The sequence below is a fragment of the Cricetulus griseus genome, chromosome 5 (assembly GCF_003668045.3).
Source record: "Cricetulus griseus strain 17A/GY chromosome 5, alternate assembly CriGri-PICRH-1.0, whole genome shotgun sequence".
In the NCBI taxonomy this organism is placed as follows: Eukaryota; Metazoa; Chordata; class Mammalia; order Rodentia; family Cricetidae; genus Cricetulus; species Cricetulus griseus.
The window spans coordinates 18198804-18220581 of NC_048598.1; the positions used below are offsets into that span (position 1 = coordinate 18198804).

Genomic DNA, 21778 nt, shown 5'->3' on the forward strand with positions numbered 1-21778 from the left:
TTGAGGACTCCCATCAGGATCTCACTGGAGCCTCTCTAATCCTTTGCAGGGCAAACTGATAATCTCTGTAACAGAGGGACCAAGTGCTGGGTGAAATGGCCCAGGGGAATAATTATGGACAGACCAGCAACGGGGTGGCAGACGAATCACCCAACATGTTGGTGTACAGAAAGGTAAGGATTCTTCACTTCCCTGGCAAGAGGGAAACATCAGCTTGCTTTCTTCTTTCTTTCTTTCTTTCTTTCTTTCTTTCTTTCTTCCTTTCTTTCCTTTTTTCTTCCTCATGTCCTCTGTTTGGATCACAGTATTTATCGGTTTTATGAATTCCCAGATCATCAATGATTATGTACTACACTAGAAGATGATTGAATGCTCCCAAGTGGCAAGAAGTGGAGGAGACTGGCATGGTTCTTGTTGATCGTTAGAGTCACCTGTCCTTAGTGATCACAGCAAGTTTGGCCATTCAATTCATTTTGTTTGGTTCACATGATTTAATAACATCCCTTGTAATTTTCAGAGGCTTTTAATAATACCCCTTACAAACATTTAGAGTATAATAATTTATTAAGTGTACCATACTTTGGAAATAAAACGAGACCACTTTATATCCATGGATATGCACGATTTCATAAGTTTACTCACAACTAAATGGCTCTAGTTCTTTTGGTCTTAATCTATTTTTTTTACTTTGTATTATTTCTGTGGTTTTGTCCAAAGCATCTATGCTTTGGTATGGTATGCTCAAGAGATGAATCTGTGCAATCCAAATTCCCGCTTCCACAAACATATCTGACAGGTTTCTGCCGTGTGCCCAGCAACAAACTTCTAGCTGCAGACATATTTGGGTTTTGCATGTGTTTCAGATTGGTTGCTTAGGTAACTTCTACATGGCTATAATCAACAAGCTTACTAAAATTAAGGATGCAGTATTCTTTATGTAACTTCTATGTTGATTTTCCCTTTTGCAGTTTTTACCGGGATTATTTTTTTTTTAGGTGTATTACTCAGGGTGTGTATCAGATTAAGTTTCTTTAGTTGACACTGACAATGGCAACTGGAAATCATACATTGAGGTCAAGAATGTCATTAAGGGTTTTGATTAGCAGGAGCCCACTGAATCCAGGATGAGTGTAGATCCATGAGACGTGAGTTGATTGTGAATACAGAGGAAAGTTGGTGTGCTGCCTTAACACACGCAGAATTCTAACTTCTCCCTGTGTGACCCAGAGATATTAGGAGGTAGTGAGGAGTGTGCTGGAGGGAACATTGATATTACCCTAAGAGCTGATACATCCAGCCCAGACATAATGTCAGTTGCTTATCCTGTAGCCTGTGGACAGTGCTATTCTGAATACTTGTAAATGCAGTCAGATGTTTCTGGGACACCACAGAATTAGAGGGACGAAAAATAAGGGACTAGTCGACTATTTCATTGTTTTTATCCAAATGGATGAACTTAGATTCCTATGCACTTAAACCTAAGTCATCACTATTACATTCTGACACTGAATACGGTAACTGAATGCTTGCGTATTTTATACAGAGAGTCCGTCTAGAGAAAAAGAATATTCTGGTGGCAGCTAGGAACTTTAAAGTAAATTGCAATATTTCCTTTTATTTGCCTCAACTTTGGATGTTCTAAAGTGCAGGATGTGAGAATGTAATAATGTGTTTTAGGAGTATATGCAGTATGGACAACTGTGCTTCTAGAGGAGAGATTATGATAGTATGCTATGTTTCTTAAGGAACACAGCTGCATTCTTCTTCTGTTTGCCTATTGACAGATGACCTGGATACCATTATTTGATTGTTTGCTGCATTCAAGTCTCAAATTGCCAATTTTGAGTTTACTTTATAAATTTATAGTTTCAAATTGCTATTAGTTTTAAATTTAAGCTCATAGGCTTCATGGAGATTTCATGGAGAAAAATCTACCTTTTTTGTCCTTTTAAGGCATGGTCTCTCTAGATAGCCCTGGCTGGCCTTGAACTTACAGCAATCCCCCGACTCGGCCTCTCAATAACACTTCAAAGTTGTTTTAAACAAAATTATTTCTGATTGGGCTTAAGACTGCTTATGATATTCATTTTACCCTTCTCTGATTAGTTTTTTTTTCAGGGGTTAATGACACATATCACTTAGTGTACAGGGAAACATTGCCTGATGAAACATGACTGATAAAAAATAATCAAGTTCAATAAATCTTATTCATAATGTCTAACCATAGATTCAATGTCTGTCTGAATTGCCTGAACATTTTTTGTTTTTTTGTGTGATAAGTAATTGTTTTTAAATAATGCCAGATAGGTCATAAACACCTGGACTCATTATCATTTGCTAGTCATTGTGGAAAATGGTCTACGTGTTTGCATGAATCTAGCAGGACATCATGACCTTTCGATTTTTGCTTTACTTTTATACCACATCTTCTATGGGCTTACCAGTTGATCACTTCTCTGTGGAGGCCATTTTTTTTATATGAATCAAAAAGTAATTGGAGATGTATGCAGGGTGAATCTGCATTGGGAAATTTCAACAGCTGCCCCCTTCATGCAGAAATAGGCTCTTGTTACAATACTAATTGTAAGTCAACCAAAGGTTCAGCAAAGACCTTCAGCCCCAACAGGGCATTGCTCAATAACAGCTGAGAAAGCAGAGGGAGAAATTGCTGTTTTATTGACTGATGCCAATTTTCCACTTCTTCTTCTCCGTTGAAGTGCAATTCTTGAAGGTGTGATCTGAACCGGCCAGATCCGCGTCACTTCCTCCTCTCCTCCTGCCTCTCTCCATCATGTTGCTTTCGGCTCAGTTCCCTCATGGCGCTCAAGACATATGTGTGTTGCTTTCACTTTGTCTTGATAGGTTATAAATGATTCTTAGAAACACCCCGGGGAGAGATGCAGAACTGTAAATGGTTACCAGTGTGGAATACATAGGAATTTGGCACTGTCTCTCTCCATCGTGATCACCCTAATACAAATTATAGGAGTTCTGACAAATAATGAACAAAGGCAGTCATCTCTTTTTCCATGTAGAAGTCTATTGTGTGTGTGTGAAAGAGAGAGAGAGAGAGAGAGAGAGAGAGAGAGAGAGAGAGAGAGAGAGAGAGAGAGAGAGAGAGAGGTCAACCACGGGTGTCTTTCTTCAGGTCTTCAGGAGCCTTCCATTTTGTTTTTTGAGACAGCATCTTTCCCTGACCTGGAACTTGACAATTGGACCAGACTGCCTAGCTAGTGAATTCCAGGATCCACCAGCCTCTACCTTACCAACACTGGGATTATGAGTGTGTGTCAACATGTCTGGCTCTTTATGTGGGTGCTGGGGATTGAACTCAGGTCCTTATGCTTGAGTGGCAGGCACTTTACCCAATAGTGCCTTTACAGAAGAAAGTCTTTAGTATGTTAAACTATGATTGCCAAGCTGAGTAAATGTTGCCACTCTAAAGGCTTCAGGGCATGGCAGTACTGCCTAGTAATCAGGGCTGGTACTTAACAGTCAGTGTGGCTTATCCTGCAAATAGATTTTAGTTTAATAGAAAAGGTCTCTAGAGTTTATTTGATGTTTGATATCCACTTTGAAAATTGTAATGAATGAAATATTTGCCTTATCAATTCTTTGCTTTATAATGTTGCCTTTTTATACCAGGAAGTTAAATTAGAGTGATATGTTCTCTGATATATTTGAGGACATTTTAAAATGTTGTAAAATGATGAGGGTTGAACACTTATTTCATGCTCCCCTCAGATGGGTGCTAACTAGATTGGAGTCGTAAGTAGTCAGTTTCTTTGAGATTTGACCGGCTCGAACATACCTTGGAGCCAGACAAGTTTCTTGAAATATTTGTAGAGGTGGCATGTCAGAAATTGAGTTCTGTTCTGGGATGGTGATTTGTAAACACTGTTCTCAGTTTTGATCATCTCTGGGAGAAACATCTACTGTGATCAATGCTGTTTGCAAAAGATGGCCGAGCTTGAACCCAGAGTGTCGGGTGATGCTGTCCACACAAGGTATCTGGCCAGCATGCTGTTCACTAAACAGCATGTATCCCTCCTTTCTTGCAATGGACACCTTGCACTGGAAAAACAAAATGCCTATGGCACCTTGGGGCCAGTATTTCAAATTTGCTGTAATGCCGGTGCCTCACTAGCAAGAATGCTCAAAATATCCAATAATTTTTGATATTATTGCAGCAACCATTTATGCTCTAGCTGTCAGAAAAGAAAATGAAAGTATTCCTCCTTAGTTGTCTTATTAAAAGGAGCATGGTTTTGGAAACAGTAAACCTATCAAGTGCACCGTGCCTCTATCCTTTGCCCTCTCATTCTTGCTTGCATTCAACTCTCTCCTTCTCCTCTCTCTTCATCTTCTATATAATAATTTGCCTTCCACTTGTATCTTTTTGCTTTTCCATACAAAACAGAATTAAAGGTAAAAGTATGTTGTTTATTTTAGTTACAAGAGAGAAAACAATGTCTTTGATAACTCACAGTATCTTGTTGGAGATAACTGGTCCTATGCTTGATTGAGTACCTACTGTATACAGGTGCTCAATATGGCACTATATTGTGGTTGTGCATCCCATCAGTATTTAAGAGTAAGGATATTATAGGCTTTATGAACATGATGGAACAGCTGGCCTTTCTTACCTGAAGGGTGACAACCAGTGTGCCATTTGGAAGGTTATCTCTGCTGGCTAGCTTCACCTCAGTATATTTGGAAGCTATTTCTTATGTCCCTCTGTCCTGGGAGAGCCCTGAGACAGGAACGGGCTCCATTTCTTCTGGGGTTACTGGACCACAGGCAGGGCTGGTGTCTCAGCTTGGAGCTGCGGTTTGCTTTTACTCAGTGAATTTGTCTTCACAAGCTTGTTAGTCTCATAACCTTAGAGGGTGTTGCTGTCTCTAACTCAACTTGCACTGTTAAAATAATCTGCTGGGTTTTAACCTTAGTTCCCTTGGTCTGTCTGTGTTTAGTGCATGTTAGCAGAGGGGGTAGTATTTGTGGGTGACCACAAGAGAAAGGTATGTTAGAAAAGGAAGATGTATGTAAATAAATACAAAGGCCCCGGGCCTTTAAGCCTCCAGGTTTTGAAGGTGAGAATACAGATGGGAGGCAGACAAGAATTTTTATCACATTTCTGGAACATTATTGCAGTGGTGCATCTAATTAGATGACTGGCAAGTGCCTTTCTGGACGAGGAGATGTTGTCTACCTTAGAGACAGCCAGACCTCTCTGTCCTCTTTAGTGACACAATACAGGACAGGGTCCTCTTCAACATGTCTTCTAGAGGAGATGGAAGTATTTTAGAGGCGATACTTTCATGATGGATTTCGGCTAACAATTAATGAGTTCAGAGCAGGAGGGGCTTCCTGGTTGAGCTCTTTGCTTGCCCAGGCTGTTTGTGGGATCAACATGAGGATCTGTGGCTTGGATTTTGCCTCCTTCACTTTCCATCTCCAGTGTCTGTGAATCTAATTGATCAGAGAAAAATGCAGATCCACCAAGAGGAACTGTCCAGGGATTTTATTGCCTTCTAATAGCCTTGTGGTTCCCCCAAGTGATGGGAAGCTGGGTATTTTTAGGTGGTGTGGGTGACAGAATATGATCACTGCTGAGAAAACGGAAATATCTCCAATCTAGACAGTTTAGTGACCTAATAATGTTCGGTTCTCCTTGAAAACAGACCTGCAGCAAACAAGCAAATGGAGCTTCCTCACTTTGTAGTGTCGACAAGACATTTGAATGTCAGGACCACAAAGACTTCTATCCCACACAGCGTCAATCTAATTATAAAATAATTGTAAATGACAAAGTGGGTGCTCAGTTCCTGAGGGGGCGGGGGAAGACCTGGTTTCTTTATGCCATTTGCTCAAGGCAACATGGGGATTTTACTTGCTTTCATTTTAATTCCTTTTCTGTTACGTCTAATTCCATTAACAAAAATCTGAGAATAGTAGAACTCTAAAACACAATCATGGGCTTGACTCCAGCACTACAGAAATTACCCACCTGCTTAGGCTAGAAAGCACCTTGTCTGAGAGACCTGTTTATGAGGACCAACTGAAAGTTTGCCTTTTGGAAAAGTGTCTAGGAAAATGATAGCCATTAGCTATGTTCTTTCTTTCTTTCTTCTTGTTTTTTTTTTTTTTTTTTTGGTATGCCCTAATGTTTATTCATTTTTTATCTTTGGTGGATATTTTATTTTATTTTATTCATTTTACGTACCAACCACAGTTCTGCCTTCTCTTTCCTCCTCCTGCTTTTCCCCACCTCTCCCCAAGCCACCCCCATCCACTCCTTGGAAAGGGTAAGGCCTCTTGAGCAAGACATCCCATCATATAGAATTGGCTTTAAAAAGCCAGCTCATGCACTAGGGATATATCCTGGATGAAGGTTCTATGATGACAGTTAGGGTAGTCAACAATCTGATTATAGGGAAAGGCCAGTTCAGGCACCCTTTCCACTATTGCTAGGGGTCTTAGCTGGGGTCATCCTTTATGGATTCCTGGGAATTTCCCTGGCATCAGGTTTCTCCCTAGTCCCATAATGGCTCCTTTTATCAACCAATCTCTTTCCTTGCTCTCTCACCCATTCCTGTCCCAACTCAACCATCCTTCAGACATTCAAGGGGTTGTGCAACATCCGTAGCCATCAGGGAAATGCAAATCAAAGTGACTCAGAGATACCATCTTACACGTGTCAGAATGGCTAAGATCGAAAACACTGCTGACAGCCAATGTTGGAGAGGATGTGGACTAGGATGTGAACACTTCCCTACTACTGGTGGAAATGCAAACTTATACAGCTACTTTGGAAATCAGTATGGCAGTTTCTCAGAAAACTGAGACTCAATCTACCTCAAGACCCAGCATTACCACTCTTGGACATATACACAAAGGATGTTCAATAATGCCACAAGGACACTTGCTCAACGGTGTTTATAACAGCATTATTTGTAATAGCCAGAACCTGGAAACAACCTAGAAGAATGGATAAGGAAAATGTAGTACATTTACCCAATGGAGTATTACTCAGCTGGAAAAACAATGATATCAAGAAATTTGCAGGCACATGGATGGAATCAGAAAACTTCATTCTGAGTGAGGTAACCCAGACCCATAAAGACAAATGTGGTGTGTACTTACTCACTCATATGTGCATACTAGACATAAAGCAAAGGACAACGACACCACAATACACAGCCCCAGAAAAGCCAGGTGACAAGGAAGACCCTAAGAGGGACACATGCATCTTCTGGGAATGGAATATAGATAAGATCTCCTGGGTGAACTGGGGGTGGGGTGGGGTAAAGGGAAGGAGATAGGAGAATGAGAACATGTTCTTATGAATAAATGTGGAGATCTTTTTACAAGATGCATCTACTTATGTATTTTATGTGTATGGGCATATTGTTTGTATGTGTGTCTGCACACCAGAAGAGGGAATCAGATCTCATGGGACTACAGTCATTGACTGTTTTGAACTGCCATGTGGCTGCTGGGAATTGAACTCAGGACCTCTGGAAAAGTAGTCAGTATCCTTAACTCCTGAGCCATCCCCACAAGGAGATCTTATTCTTACTCTATTTTGATGGCTAGATAAATTAGGAGATCTAATCCAATTTGGTATTGGATCGTTTTAGCCATGAAGCTCAACTGATCTCTGGTTTAGTTGTGTGTCTAGAAATTACAGTCCTAACTCCTTTCACTCCAGTTTTCTTATTGACAATGAACAACAACAACAAAAAGAACAAAAGTTTCCCTCCTGGGCTTGTTCAGTGAAATAGCTTAGGGGAAGCGTCTTGAGTAGCACCTAATATGTATCAGGCCCGTGATAACTGTCTATTGATTTTAATAGTAATATCACTATTTATCTGATGAAAATTATTGAATATTTTTGTATGTGTCAGGTTAGTTAGACTAAGTTGGTTCGGGGTGCTTTGATTATACCATTGCAGTGGCACTTACAGTGTAAGTAAGTTCATGTAGCCACCTTCTACTTGTTAATAAGCTCTTTCTAAGCAGCATGTATCCTTGTGTATAACTTGTGAATAATTGTGCATATATATGTGTATAACTTTATGTATAACTGTGCATGTATCTGCATAGTTCCGTGATATTATATAAACTGAATAAAGCCATAGGATTGAGGCATTTCAGAGGTGATGGGGAAGTTTGAGGGTTTTTTTTTTGTATTGTGAAGTTTAGAAATGACATTTTCTAAGTACATAGCTTTATTTGGATATTTGTCTTTCTAAGTGTACTCTAAATAATCAACATATAAGTGACACATAATTGATGAATGGAGTGTCCTTGTAGGTCAGTGCTAGCAAGTGACCTACATCTTGCTGCTCTATCATGGATTATGGAAGGTTATCTAATCACCATTATATGCAGAGTGGATGTTGTGTTTGCTTTGATCAGTGTTAGCTCTTGGCAGTAATCCTAGGGGGAGTTAGTTATATCTATTCGATGAGTAGATTGTGCTTATCTGAGTCTATATGGAAATTCTGGATCAATAGAGACCCTGGATGTGATACTATATGGCAGTGCTGTCACCAGACCTTTCCATCATGATGAGGAAACTTCAGAGACATACTGTCCCATCTTTGGGTCACTTGCCACACTGGGTAACTGGACACTTTGAAATGTGGCCAGCATTACTGAAGGATGAATGCATGTTCAATCATGTTTGGCTTGAATTAATTCAGACTTAAGTGTTCATGTATCTGGTGATTATTGGATTGGACAAGACAATGTAGAGACACAGAACAAAGGACCTTGGATAATTTGTCACACGCCAAGAAAAGAAATAAAGCAATATGTTATATTTCATCTAACAACTGACTAGTCTGTCCCTGTGGCTAGGGGTCATTTAGAAGATCACTGAGTTTCCCATTTTTAGTCAATGCCACATGACATTGCCTGATCACACACAGCCAGCCACTCTGGTTCAGCAGAAAGCTGTTGTCTAGTACAGAGGTGTGTAGAGAATATATGTACTGGATGTTTATATATGTGCATCTCTGGGAGGTGGGACCCAAGGCTAGGCCACTGCTCTGCCACTGGGTTGCATCCCAGCCATCATTAAAAATGTACCTATTACTATTTCCCACTTTCAACTTTTCTGAAAGGTTCATTTCCCATGGAAATCAATGTCATTTGTCATAAACTTTACTTACATTTAGGCTTTTGGATTTTTTGTAGTTAGCAAATACCATATGCCATTTACATACATGATTTGATTCCCTAGAAATAGGGAAACGTGTTGGTTATTAGTGTCTTTGTGTTGGGGGGTGCAGGTGCAGCTGTGTAGATGGACTGTCCTCATGGGCCACTCTCTCCATCCTTTTGCATCACTCTCCTAGATACTGCAATCGCCATAACTAACACACATACATTTTCCTAGCAAGAGATCTGGAGACACACCTGTGTATACTGTGAGTATCCAAGGTCACTAAGAAATTAATTACATTGCTTGGAGCTCTGTGAGGATGGAGACAGAGCTGTGTTCTGTTCTGTGTCCCAGCTTTTCCATCAATGGCACGAGATCGGTATCTCGTAGGGTGTATAAATGTATGAATTAGTACATAAAATGTGAGATCAGTCCTAAGTAAGTTCTGAGCCTCTTTCTTGAGTTGTTTTCTAGATAAAATAGACATTGGAATCACAGTCTTCATCATGCCCACATTCAGCCTTCCCTCATATGGACTGTGTGTGTGGTGATTGGACAATGCAATTGTTTTTTTTTTTTTTTTTTTTGTGCCACCAGTGACTTATTTTATAGCAGTGAAACATAGAGCTCAGTCTATTCTCAGCAGGTTGATGACGGCAAGTAAACAGAAGCACTAGCCAGATGAAAAGTTATTTATTTTTGGTAATCTTGTTTCTCAATACATATATATCCACCTCTGTCTCCTGTCAGCAATTCAGGGGGCCTAGCAGAGTCCCAGAATCTAACAGCTCCTGACCATAAGACCATAGGAAACATGAGCTGAGTTGAATTAAGAGAATGTTGAAAACCCCAGCATTTCAGTGAGATGCACGAGGCACAAGCACATGTCTTCTCCCTCACAAAACTAAACTTTGTTTTTCAGCTCCCCCACCCCCAGTCCAGCCACCCCCTAATCCTGATAGGTCAGAAGATAGGAATGTCTTTAAATTAGCTACATTACAGGAGAAACCAGTACTCTTGCACCTAGAGAATTAGCTTCAGTGTTTGCAGACTGCTGAAGCGCAAATAGACTTGCTATGGATTAAATTGCTTTCCCTCTGGAGTGAGTTTGCTCATCTGTAAAGTGGAGATAAGAATAATCGGTATTGTTAGGATTACATGGATGTACATGCTAAAAGCTGAGCATGGTGGCTCATGCCTGTAATCCCGGCACTCAGGGAGCTGAGGGAGGAACATGGCTGCAAGTTTGAGGCTATTATGAGCTATGTGGTGAGTTCCAAGTCAGCCAGGACTATAGGATGTGATTCTATTTACGAACAAACATGTGCACTGAGGGCACATGGTAAGCTTGGACGAGTGGGGATCCTTCAGAATATGTAACTATTAATTTTATATTACATTAAAAGTACCTAGATTTTCCTCATAAATGGAAGTGATGGCATTTAAAGACATTTTTTCCCTTTAAGATTTCTCATACATATTTTAGGATTGCTGCTTTCACAAACTTAGCATCCTCTCAGCATCTAAAACATTTACTAATGTTGCGACCCTTTAATACAGTTCCCCATGTTGTGGTGACTGCCCCGCCCCCACAAGCCATAAAATCATTTGTGTGTCTCCAAAGAATGCGTTGCAACTTCTCCTCCTTCTCCTCCTCCTCCTCCTCCTCCTCCTCCTCTTCCTTTTATACTATTGCTTTGTAGTTGTATTCAGCAGTTTGCTTATTTCTTTATCCAGGAGTCCTTGGGTTCTCTCTATCTTTGGCTATTGTAAACAGTGCAGCAACAGATGTGGATGCCGAGAAATCTCTAAAAGTCTCTGCTTTCCATTCTTTAGGTATGCACCTGGAAATAGGACTGCTGGGAGGCACAGCGATTGCTTTTTCATCACTGTGCATTCGCACAGGTCGTCAGTCCACAAAGGTTCTGCCTGCTCCACATTGTCACCTACACTTGTTTTCTGGGCTTTGTCAATATTCATTCAAATGGATGTGGAGTGGTAGCTCACTGGGGCTTTGATTTGCATTTTCCTGAAGATGATGGACATCTTTCCTACACGTTCTGGCCATTTCTTTATTCCTAGTGAGTCTCAGAGCTTGATTAAAACACAGGTTAAATTGTTCTTGCTTGACCAGGGCTTGACTCAGAGGATTATGGCTTAGACTTCTGCCTAACCAAGGCTTTCTTTAACCAAGATTACATTGCCCAGCTTGGCTTTTATTGAATAAGAGGCCACTAAAAGCTCTCTCTCTCTCTCTCTCTCTCTCTCTCTCTCTCTCTCTCTCTCTCTCTGTGTGTGTATAATTATATGTATGAGTGTTTTGTCATGACTGGTGCCTGTGGAGGTCAGAGAAGGGCATTGGATTCCCTGGAACTAGAGTTATGCATGGCTGTGAGCTGCCTTGTGGGTGCTGGGAACCAAACCTAGGTACTATGCAAGCACAGTTAAGTTTTCTCATGCTCCAGCCCCTCTTTGTAATTCTTAAAGTTGCTTTAAATTTACCCATTAGTTTAGCATCCACAGAGGAAGGGTGAACTCTCAGCTATAGACTACTTTGTAACATCACTAACAATTGAAGTATGTTAATGCAGAATTAATCTTTTTGGGTGGTATATACCGTTAACTAGTATTTTCCTGGTATACTGAAACCTTCCTTGTGCCAGTGAGCATTAGGAGAACACGTGTCAGATTTCTAGATGGGGGAACATTTTTACTTGCTGTTGTGATGATGGTCTGGCCTTCTATGGCTGCTGCTGCTGCTGAACTGGGGACACGACATTGTTTCTAGCTGCTTCATGAAAGCAGTATGAGAATTAAGATGTCCTGTCTGCTGTGGACAGTACGGATTTGCCAGCAGCGAATTCTATGATCTGTCTTAGAGAGCTGACAGGCTAGTGAGCAAAGACAGCATGGTGCCTGATATGGGTTACGGGCAACACTAGCCACTGTGATTGGGGGTGAGGAGTCAGTTGCTTTTATTACTTAATTTCTTTCATCTTCTTTTCTTTTTCCCCCCGAGTCTCTCCCCCTTTTGCTGCATAACATAAGTCTTCTTCCTATTTCTTTATCAGTTTTCCATCTTATTAGTTAAAAAACGAAAAACAGCATGTAAAACTTCTTTAGCTGTTACATGGGCATTTCAGGTTATGGAAATATATGACAAATTATGTTTTTAATTTTACAAAGTCATACATATAATTGTTAAGGAAGTCCCACATCACAAAGGCCTGGCTCTAGGTACGACCACTCCCTTGTATTAAGAGAAAATTACATAATGTATAATGAAGGAAATTAATTTATTTATAGTTTTAGCTAAACCCGGGGAGAAAGAAAAGTCAGGAAATACTCATGTGTAGATTGCATTCTAGGACCCAGCTACCAGAGATGGAAAAGGGTTATTTACCAGTCATAGAGGATGCAGTCTTTGGGGGAATGGGCATTTGTACTCTCAGCATGGCATTTCCTGTAGGGATCCCATTTCCTAATACCCTTTTACACGGTCTTATCTCATTGTCCTATGAAAATCTGTGAGCTTGTTATTGATGATTTCCATTTCACAGATGACTTTCATGGGGGCTGAGTGATCTACCTGGAGCATGGTCAGAGGTGAAGACCTGGAATTTCTAGAGGTTCATGGACCCCTTGGACCAGTCACTTTTTTCTCCAAACCTCAGTGGGAATCGGGTTAAAAGTTTTTGCTTCATTATGATGCTGTAAGGATCAAAAATGACAACTTAATACTCAGATTCCAGGTGATTATTATATACATAGATGGGATGGCTCTAGTGGACCATCTCATGGAGTTTGGTTTCAGTGTGTGAGGTCAGGCTAACACAGATGGTACCCCAAGTAACGGATAAACTCAAACCCAGTTTTTCATACTAAACAGTGCTGCCAAACAGAGCACCTGAGTTAAGACAGGTTATGCCAGCCCCGTTCCTGTGAAGGTAGCGTTTATCTCCCCATAAAGATCTCCCCTTTGCCTTTTGTTCATGGTGCTGTGTGTTGAACCCAGGACCTGTGACATGTTAGGCAAGCACTCAGCCACCGAGCCACACCCTTGTTCTCCCCTCTTATCTATGTAGGGAGCATCCCTCTGCCCCCACCCCTGCCCTTTGTTCTTTCAAATTCTTGTGCTTTCTGTTTCCCTTCCAAGTGCTTTTATTTTTACATTTTAATTTTTTCAGTTTTATCTCAAAGTTTCCATTATCTTTTCTTTATTACATTTTTATCCTCTAGCTTTAGGGATTTACTTAGAAAATTTAATAACTGACCCTTTTGAGTGATGGTGTCGGTGATGCTCAATCAGTGAAAACTGCAATAGCACATTGAAAAACAACGGTTACTCGTCCTAAAACCATGAAATAGCTACTTCATGGGTCCTTGAATGAGGCAAGCAAACCATATTTCTCAAAGAGTTTTACAATAATAGACTAGCCAGGCTCGAAGGATTATTGCAAGGAAGAGAGATGCATTTGAGTTAAACCAGAATCGTTACTGTTCATTAGCCCAGCAAAGGGAGATATCAAACAAGTCACTCTTTAATTGTAAGCATTAGTCTTGCAAAGGCATTTATTCACGGTGCAATATTTTCTTGAACTAATGTAAAGCACGTTGCATAAATTCTGACTGAAGTTCATTTGGGTTAGGGGTTGGGATGGGGTCAATCAAAAGCATCTATTTTGTTGGCAGCAGCTTCTTGTGGACTGGGTTAATCTATGGCCTTAAAGCTCCTTGGTATTCTTGTCATGAAAGTTTATTTGCAACTAATTAATTTACTTGCTGCATATTGATTTGTTTGACTCAAAGCTCATTGCCACTGTATAAAATGGTTATAAATCACTTTGTCCTTGGTTTTTCTTTTCTTCTTCCATAGTCATAGCAGTCTCCATTTTCATCTAAGTATGTGGCTGCCGTAACAAATATTACAGCTCTCTGGCTTCCAAGCAACTAGGAAGGGACAAATTATGTATTCTGGTCAATGGGATAAGAGTAGATAAGATATAATAACTGAGAAGTCAGAGCCTTAACAAAAGGGGTCACTGAGAGAGGATCCTCATGACTCCATAGTAAGACCATCTCAAAAAATTCAATTGAAACAAACCAACAAAGTAAGCAGTAAAGAGAAGAGAGAAAAATACATTAAAAAAGAAAATGCCCCCTCGCCTTTTGCCTTTTCTCTTCCTCCCCCTGTTCCTCTTTCTTTCCCTCTCTCTCCTGTCCTCTTCCTCTCCCTCATTCCTGCTGGTTAGAACTTATTTTGTTCAAGAGGTGGAGGCTAAGAAATAATGGGAACTGAACAACAAAAGAGAATTAGTTGTAATTTTAAAAAGTGGAGCATAAGAAAACCATACCATGCCACAGAGCTTGGGTGGAGGGGTTTTTTTATTGGAGGAAAGTGAATGTGAAAATTGGGGAGGGGAGAGGGGAGACCAGCCTCTGGGGATGGGAGCAGCAGAAGAGAAGAGAGGTTGGGGAGGGAGGGAGATAGAAGGAGAGACAGAGAAACAGTAGCAGGAGAGAGAGAGAGAGAGAGAGAGAGAGAGAGAGAGAGAGAGAGAGAGAGAGAGAGAGAGAGAGGAGGTGGTGGGCAGGGCCCTTTTAAAAGGGAAGGTAGTGAATATGCACAGGCGGTGCTCTTAGTGGCTGCAGCCGAGGCCGTATCCTTTCAGAACCCCAAGGGCAGGCAGTACAAATGCCTGAATAATAACAGGATTAACCAGGTCCTTACTGATTCCGGTCTCTTTACAGAGTAGATGTGCCTGTGAACATTCTTGGAGAAAACTTGTGTCTTCTTTAAGATAATGTGTTTTGGTTTTCTGTCACTTGCAACTAAGCTGAATTCTGATCAATTCAAGAACTATGCCTTTAAAAATTGTAGCATAATAATAGGTCTTAAGTTCTATTTAATGTATTAAATATATATAGCTTTAAGACCAATCTGTTTTCTCTCTGGGGATAAATGTAGTTTCATTTAAACTATTTATTTGAAAGACTCCAATTAAATTAATTATGCATTTGATTTGATTCAATTTAACTTAACAAATATTTATTGGATAATTATTATATGTGAGGCAATTTCCTAGAAGTGCCAGGGCATAACCCACCAGTGGTGATGGTAATGTGTTGTTGGTCAGAACACCATTCTGTCATCCCATTCCAAGGCAGGAGAGCCAACAGTTTCTCTCTGTCTCTCTCTCCTCCCCACACATGTATACATACATACAAGTGCACAATTACATACACACAAACATACATGCACATACACACAGACAAATACAATAATACTCTCATAAAACTGATTCGCTAATTATTCAATTTCAAATTTAAAAAATTTTTTTCTTATAAAATCTAACAGAAAGTTATCAATATCAAAAATAAGTGGAAATAAAGGGTTTTTTTGATGGATTTTAGTGCTTATTGAGCAAATATGATGAAAATCCTTAAAAATTTGTACTAGCTTCCTTCTCTCTTTTTATGTTTTGGTTTTCTGAGATAGGGTCTCCCTAGGTAGCTTGGTCTGTTGTAGATCTTGATTCTCCACCTTCTGCCTCCCTAGTGATTGGATCTTGGAGTGGGAAGTGGGGCACAAAGCCCTCAAACATTTCATTAGTATTATAACTAGAATGAGTGAACAAATTTGGTGTGTGTGTGTGTGTGTGTGTGTGTGTGTGTGTGTGTGTGTGTGTGTGTGTACTACTGAGACTCTGTTAGCAACTGCCCAAATTGAACATTTTAAATCATGGAGATGAGGATCAAGATGAACTTTAACAAGGAGTGTCAAATAATTCCAATTCTTAGCACTTCTCTACATAAAGTATATCAAATATGAACATAACAAAGAAGAGAGAATCTTTCCTACAACAGCACAATACATGAGCTCCTTTTAGAAGATCCCACGTTCTGAAAAGTCACACGATAAAAATAACTGGTATTTTGTGATAACTAGAAGTAGATTAGATCACTCAAAACATTTACACCACTCAAAACATAAAGCACCAAGCACAACGGTAGCTATCTTATTAGACAGCCAAACAAAACTCTGAAAAGCTGTGTTACCTTCCCTAGAAAGGAGGAAACCAATGCAAGCTTTACTTTTAAGAAACAAAGGAGTGCTTGATGAAAGAGTTCTAGAAAGGTAGCCAAAGGGACGTGCTGCAGCTTAGGCAAAGGTTCCCAAGGACCCAGTAGTGTAGGTTTGCTTGTCCACCTGTAACACTTTGGAAGATTGGGACCTTTAAGATGTGGCACTTACTAGGTCACTGGGCATGTTGCTTTGAAGGAAATACTGGGACACTGTCCCTAATCTCTTTCCCTTTGTTTATGATGATGCCACTAGGTAAGCAAAGCTCTTGGCCATGTACTTTTTGCCACAGTTTGCTGTCTGGCCACAAGTTCCAAGATAGGGAACTGAGCAACTATAGACAGAAACTTCTGAGACTGTACACCAAGCTAAGCCTTCCTTCTTTATACATTGTTTATGTTAGGTATATTGTGACAGTGACTGAAAGCTGACTAACACAGCCTTGGAATTTGCAGACGGAGGGCCTCAGTTTTAGCAGGAAATGATTGATTCCATTCATTTGGACATGTGCTTTGCACAGTAATTCTCCTTCACCCACACTCTCATTTTGAGCATTTTCCATTGCCTGCTCTCAAAGACAGTCAGAAATGCTGAGGGGAATCTGAACATCCTTCCGATGAATCATCTGAAGGCCAACAGTAGCCTAACGTGACCTACAATTCCTGGGTGGGTCATCTCACTTTACATCATTGCACAGATCTTACATCATCTCACATGTCCATCATTTGGGGGTGGGTCATGAGCACAGTGAGGAGTAATCTTATTTCATATAACTTTTATCATAGTGTATTGTCATAATTATGTTTTAGTAGGTATTATTTACCTCTTTCCATGTTTAATTCATCACTTAAACTTTATCATAGATACGCATAGGAAAAACAAAACTCCATACCAAGATGGCGCAAGCACCCACTAGGGATTGAGATGTCTTCCTCGTGGGCAAGGGGGGCATGTGCAATCAATATTTTCAAGTCTTTTCTGAAGCTGTCAGTCAGACTAGGCAGGAGAATGAATGTGGCATCCACAGAAGCAGTGCTGTGCCCCCCCACCCCCAGGGTTGGCTTTTCTACTTGGGCGTGTGCTTACATGTTGTACTTGGGCGCACATGATGAAATGCATTGATAAATACTGCTCAAGGACCAGTGAGAATTCTGTGCCGGACTGTGGTCATTCCCCGACTTACCAAATGTTTGTTGGCTGATTTTGGACTCAACAACATACTCTGTGTAATTTCTTCTTTTTTGAACTGGGAAGATCTGCCTAGTCATGGCAAGAAACAAAGTGAGTGTTTTGTAACAGGATAATAGAAAGAGATGCAGAGGTGGAAGAGAAAAAAACTAGACAAGGTGAGGTGATGCTTCAAGAATCTATGCTACCTAAGGTTTTATTTTGCTTGGTTTTCATAAAAGTCCAGTAAGATGCACAGCATTAACCCATTGTACAATTAAGGAAAATGTCCAGAGAGTTGAAAGAGTGTGCTTGAAATCACATGAACACCGAATAGTGCTGTCAGGATTGGAACTCAGGTCTCTCTGACTCCATGTTTTGTGTCTCTACTCTCCCCCAGATCAAAGCCTGGCTGTTGAAGCTCAGTTTTTGCTGTTATTTGCTTTACCACTGATCTGTGACCTGGAGTGAGCTTTGAAACCCTCCGAGACTATTATTCCTTACATACTGAGGTGTTGGGAAAGTTCTCCTTGTGAGGGTTGTGAGCTACTCATGGTGGCTCATAAGGAAGGCCTGGGCAACTGTTAAAACATTATGCAGGCAGTAGGTATTTCATTCTTCTTCCTTAAAACTTACACCTCTTTACATTAGAAGTGATTGATAAATATCAGTGACGGTAAGATTACAGGTTGAGACTTTATGAAATCCTAGGAATTAAAAAGAGAAAGAGAGAGGCTGGGTTGTGGGAAAAGGAGCAAAGATGTTTGATTCCAAAGCAAAAGACATCTGGGCGTTAGGAAATCAGAAGAAGGACGCTCTGATGACAGCTGTAGACCTTGTGCAAATCATCCCACAAAACCGAACAGGTGGCACCTCATTCAAGCTCGTCTAGATATTTCTGCAAAAGCAATACTTTCCCCCCGATGCCTGTGTTTTGGAGCTTGTCCTTCCAGTTTCCAATTCCTCCCCTTCTTCTTTCTACATACAGACTTTCTTTGGTAGAATATTTGAGGTGATTAGGAACACATGGTAGGAGCAGGCACTGTAAGTACCTTCTGTAGGATAGAGGGAACTGTGTGTTATCACCATGGTACTCAGGGCAGCTTAGGGCTACGTGCAATCTGATGATGCCTCTAGGAAGTTGGACATATTATAGTCTTTTTTTTTCTTATCTCATCTGGATCAAGTTCTAAAGATAATCTAATGTTTTCTCAAAACATTTCAATCTCTCCACTACTGCTTCAGTTTGGCATTACCAGGGCTGTCTAGACAAAGTTGTTTGGGATAAGAATCTTGCTAGTAGCTAAAGTATGTTGACAAAGATGTTGGATGATAAAACTAAAAGCATAGGAAAGAAAAGCAGCAATGCTAGACTCTAAGAATGGCTGTAAAATGTTTGGTTACCAAATACACACTTGTATTAGACAGACAGACACCGCCCCCCCCACACACATATGTTACATTGGAGCAAGCTGTGTACATCTCTTTCCATGTTCACAACTCTGCAGTCACTGATGAAGAAAGAGAAATCAATCAGGGTAGGATGGTGATCCATCAGAGGAACTGTCTAGTGACATAAACCATAGCCATCCCCCATTCCCTGAACCCACACTACTTAATGAACACTGGCTCATCACTGTGTGTAGATGAACGCACTGATTAATCTGTTATTATTTGAGTTCTTTACAAACAAGGTCTCTTTGCAATCTATCTTTATCTTGGCTGATTGAGCAGGAATTTAGTAAATGTCTGAGATTAGGGAATGTATAGATGGAAGAAGGGCTAGAATTGTGCCTATGGATTTACAATAAATATAATGCATTTATTAACTAATATTTTATTAATAAGGAGTTCTGCAAACCCAGAAAAAATGGCAGTGCTGCAGTTTGCTGTGAGTTTGTTGAGTTAATGGAAATCATATTTGCTCTAATTCCAGAAGCACTGGGCATCCACTTAACCCCTTGCAGTGAGAAAATTCAGGACTAATCTGAAGTCCCTGGTCCTGGCTCTGCTTGTCACTGCTAAGGGATCGACTTGGTGATCTAATTTCATTTTGTGTTTGTGCAAATGCATATGCAAGGGGAGCTGGCACAGATGATGTCCATGCAGTGATGAAATTTAAGGTGTGAATTTGAATGCTAGAACAAGTTTCTGCTGTCCTCTGGGATTCCACTGACCTCTGAAGATATAGACCCTTTCATGAATAGGACCAGTCTTTAGCTTTGTTTACAGTTGTGACCGTATTTGGTTTAGTTTTTCTTTGTAGACTGGAGATCAGAATAACCACTGTATAGGACATTAGATGCCCCATGGATAGTTATTTTGAGTGTTTAGGACCTTCAACTGATAAAACCCAGTGTTCCTGCCTACTCCCTGCTAGCTATTGACCCCTAAAATGTCAGGTTCTAACAATGCCCATGGAATGGACATTCACCCTGCTCTGTAGATGTACATGAAAAAAGTCTATGCATGACTTTACTGTAGATTTTCTTCTTTATTTGAGGTAGGATCTTGCTGTATAGCTGTGGTTGGCCTGGGAACTCACTATGTAGACTAGGCTGACTTGAACTCACAGAGATCAGCCTGTCTCTGCCTCCTCAGGGTAAAGGTGTGCACTGCCACACCCTGCCCTTGACTACTGAAACTGAAGTGTTTGGTCCTAGGGTTTTCTACAAGCCATTTCCTATTTTATTACAATTTTAGTAAAATACAGAATGACCACAGGATTCCTGAGGAACTGAAAGCTACATGGATTTAAGAATGCCTTCTCCTGTGAGTGTGTGTGACTCTGTGTGTGTGTGTGTGTGTGTGTGTGTGTGTGTGTGTGTGTGTGTGTGTGTGTGTGTGTGTGTAGGCCAGAGGACAATTTCAGGTGTTGTTTTTCAGCTCCCTCACCCCTTTGTCTTTTGAAACAGGATCACTCACTGGCCTGAAATTTTCAGGGTAGCCTAGGGTTGGCTGGCCAGCAAGCAGCAATAATCCTGGAATCCATTTGTCTCTGTCTCCCCAGGCCTTACACTACAAGTGTATCGCCATGCCTGACCTTCTCCCCTCCTCTCTCTGTTTTCTCTTCTCCTCCCCCTCCTCTTCTTCCTTTTAATGTGAGTTCTAGGAGTCAAACTCAGCTTTCATACCCCAAAAGCAAGCACTGTTCTAGTTATCTCTTCAATGCTTAAAAATGTGACCTTTTAATAACCTGAACTATGGGACAAGAACTTTATGAGTGTGTATGTGTGTGTGTGTGTGTGTGTGTGTGTGTGTGTGTGTTGGGGGGGTGGGATTCTGCTGCTTGGGAAGGGAATGCCGTGTGTTCTGTGCCCCAATTCTGCTGTGTTGCCCTCAATTTAAATTGCGTCTTCTGCAATGTCCTTTCTGCCATAGAACCAACCCTTTCCAGATTCCCCCTGCCCCTCAGAGGCCCAGACTGGCACAAAGATTTGGGGAAGGCAGTGTCATTGGGATTACAAAAGAGTCCTGTATGCTCAAATGATCTTTATGAACCAGCCGTGGCTCTGCACTCCCTTTTCTCACTAGAAATGTGGAAGTGCAAATTTGAGGGTGAATCTCACAATTTTAGCCCTTGTGGTGAGTAGAAACCATAATTACCTTGGACGAGAAAACATTTTTTTAAACTTTAATATTGGTTGATTTATTTTCTTGAGACAGAGTCTTGCTGTATTTTTCTCAGGCTAGCTCCAAGATCCCCCTGCCCGTCTTTTGAGCACTGGGGTGACAGGTATGTGCCACCACATCTGACTTCATTTCTTAATTAGCCGCCACCTTCATACCTGCAGTGCTGAAGGTAGGAACCCTGAAAAGCTTTAGTTTCTGCCCATCATGTGCTTATGGTAGATAGAGATGGGAACACTGGTTTGCCATTTTCACTTGTATGAGTTAGTGGGTGAAACACTTCCGGAGTATATACGCTTCACTAAGCTGCTGATGGTAGACTTCCAGGCAAGTTCCTTCCTGATGATGCCTTTAGGTTTGTGTAAACATCCCAAAATTGAACTGTGTGCATGAGATTCTGTTACAATTTAGATTTATGAGAAAGCCATCTATCTTACACAGAAATTCAGATGACATACTGAGGAATAGCTTTCTGTTAAAAGGATGAGAAAATTAAAGAGCCGTGGAGATAGCTCAGTGGCTAAGGTAATTTCTGTACAAGCACTAAGACGTGTGTTGGGTTCTTCAGAACCCATATAAAAGCTGGCTATGATGGCACTCGTCTATAACCCCCAAGCTGGGAGGCAGATATGGGGGTGGGGGGACTTGCTGGTCAGCCAGCCTAATTGAAATGGCAACTTTAGGGTCTATGAGAGATGCTGTCCCCAGAAACAATGTAAAGA

At 40.8% G+C, this 21778-nt stretch overlaps 1 protein-coding gene across 2 annotated transcripts in view; it reads left to right on the forward strand.

The window, feature by feature from the left end:
* Rgs7 (regulator of G protein signaling 7) overlaps positions 1–21778 on the forward strand; it is a 372764-nt gene that overhangs the window by 1273 nt on the left and 349713 nt on the right. For both annotated transcript variants that reach the window (XM_027418903.2, XM_027418904.2), the window contains exon 2: positions 50–173. In XM_027418903.2, coding sequence (XP_027274704.1) covers positions 96–173 — 78 coding nt within the window. In that variant the 5' untranslated portion in view covers positions 50–95. The remainder of the gene's footprint in view (positions 1–49; positions 174–21778) is intronic.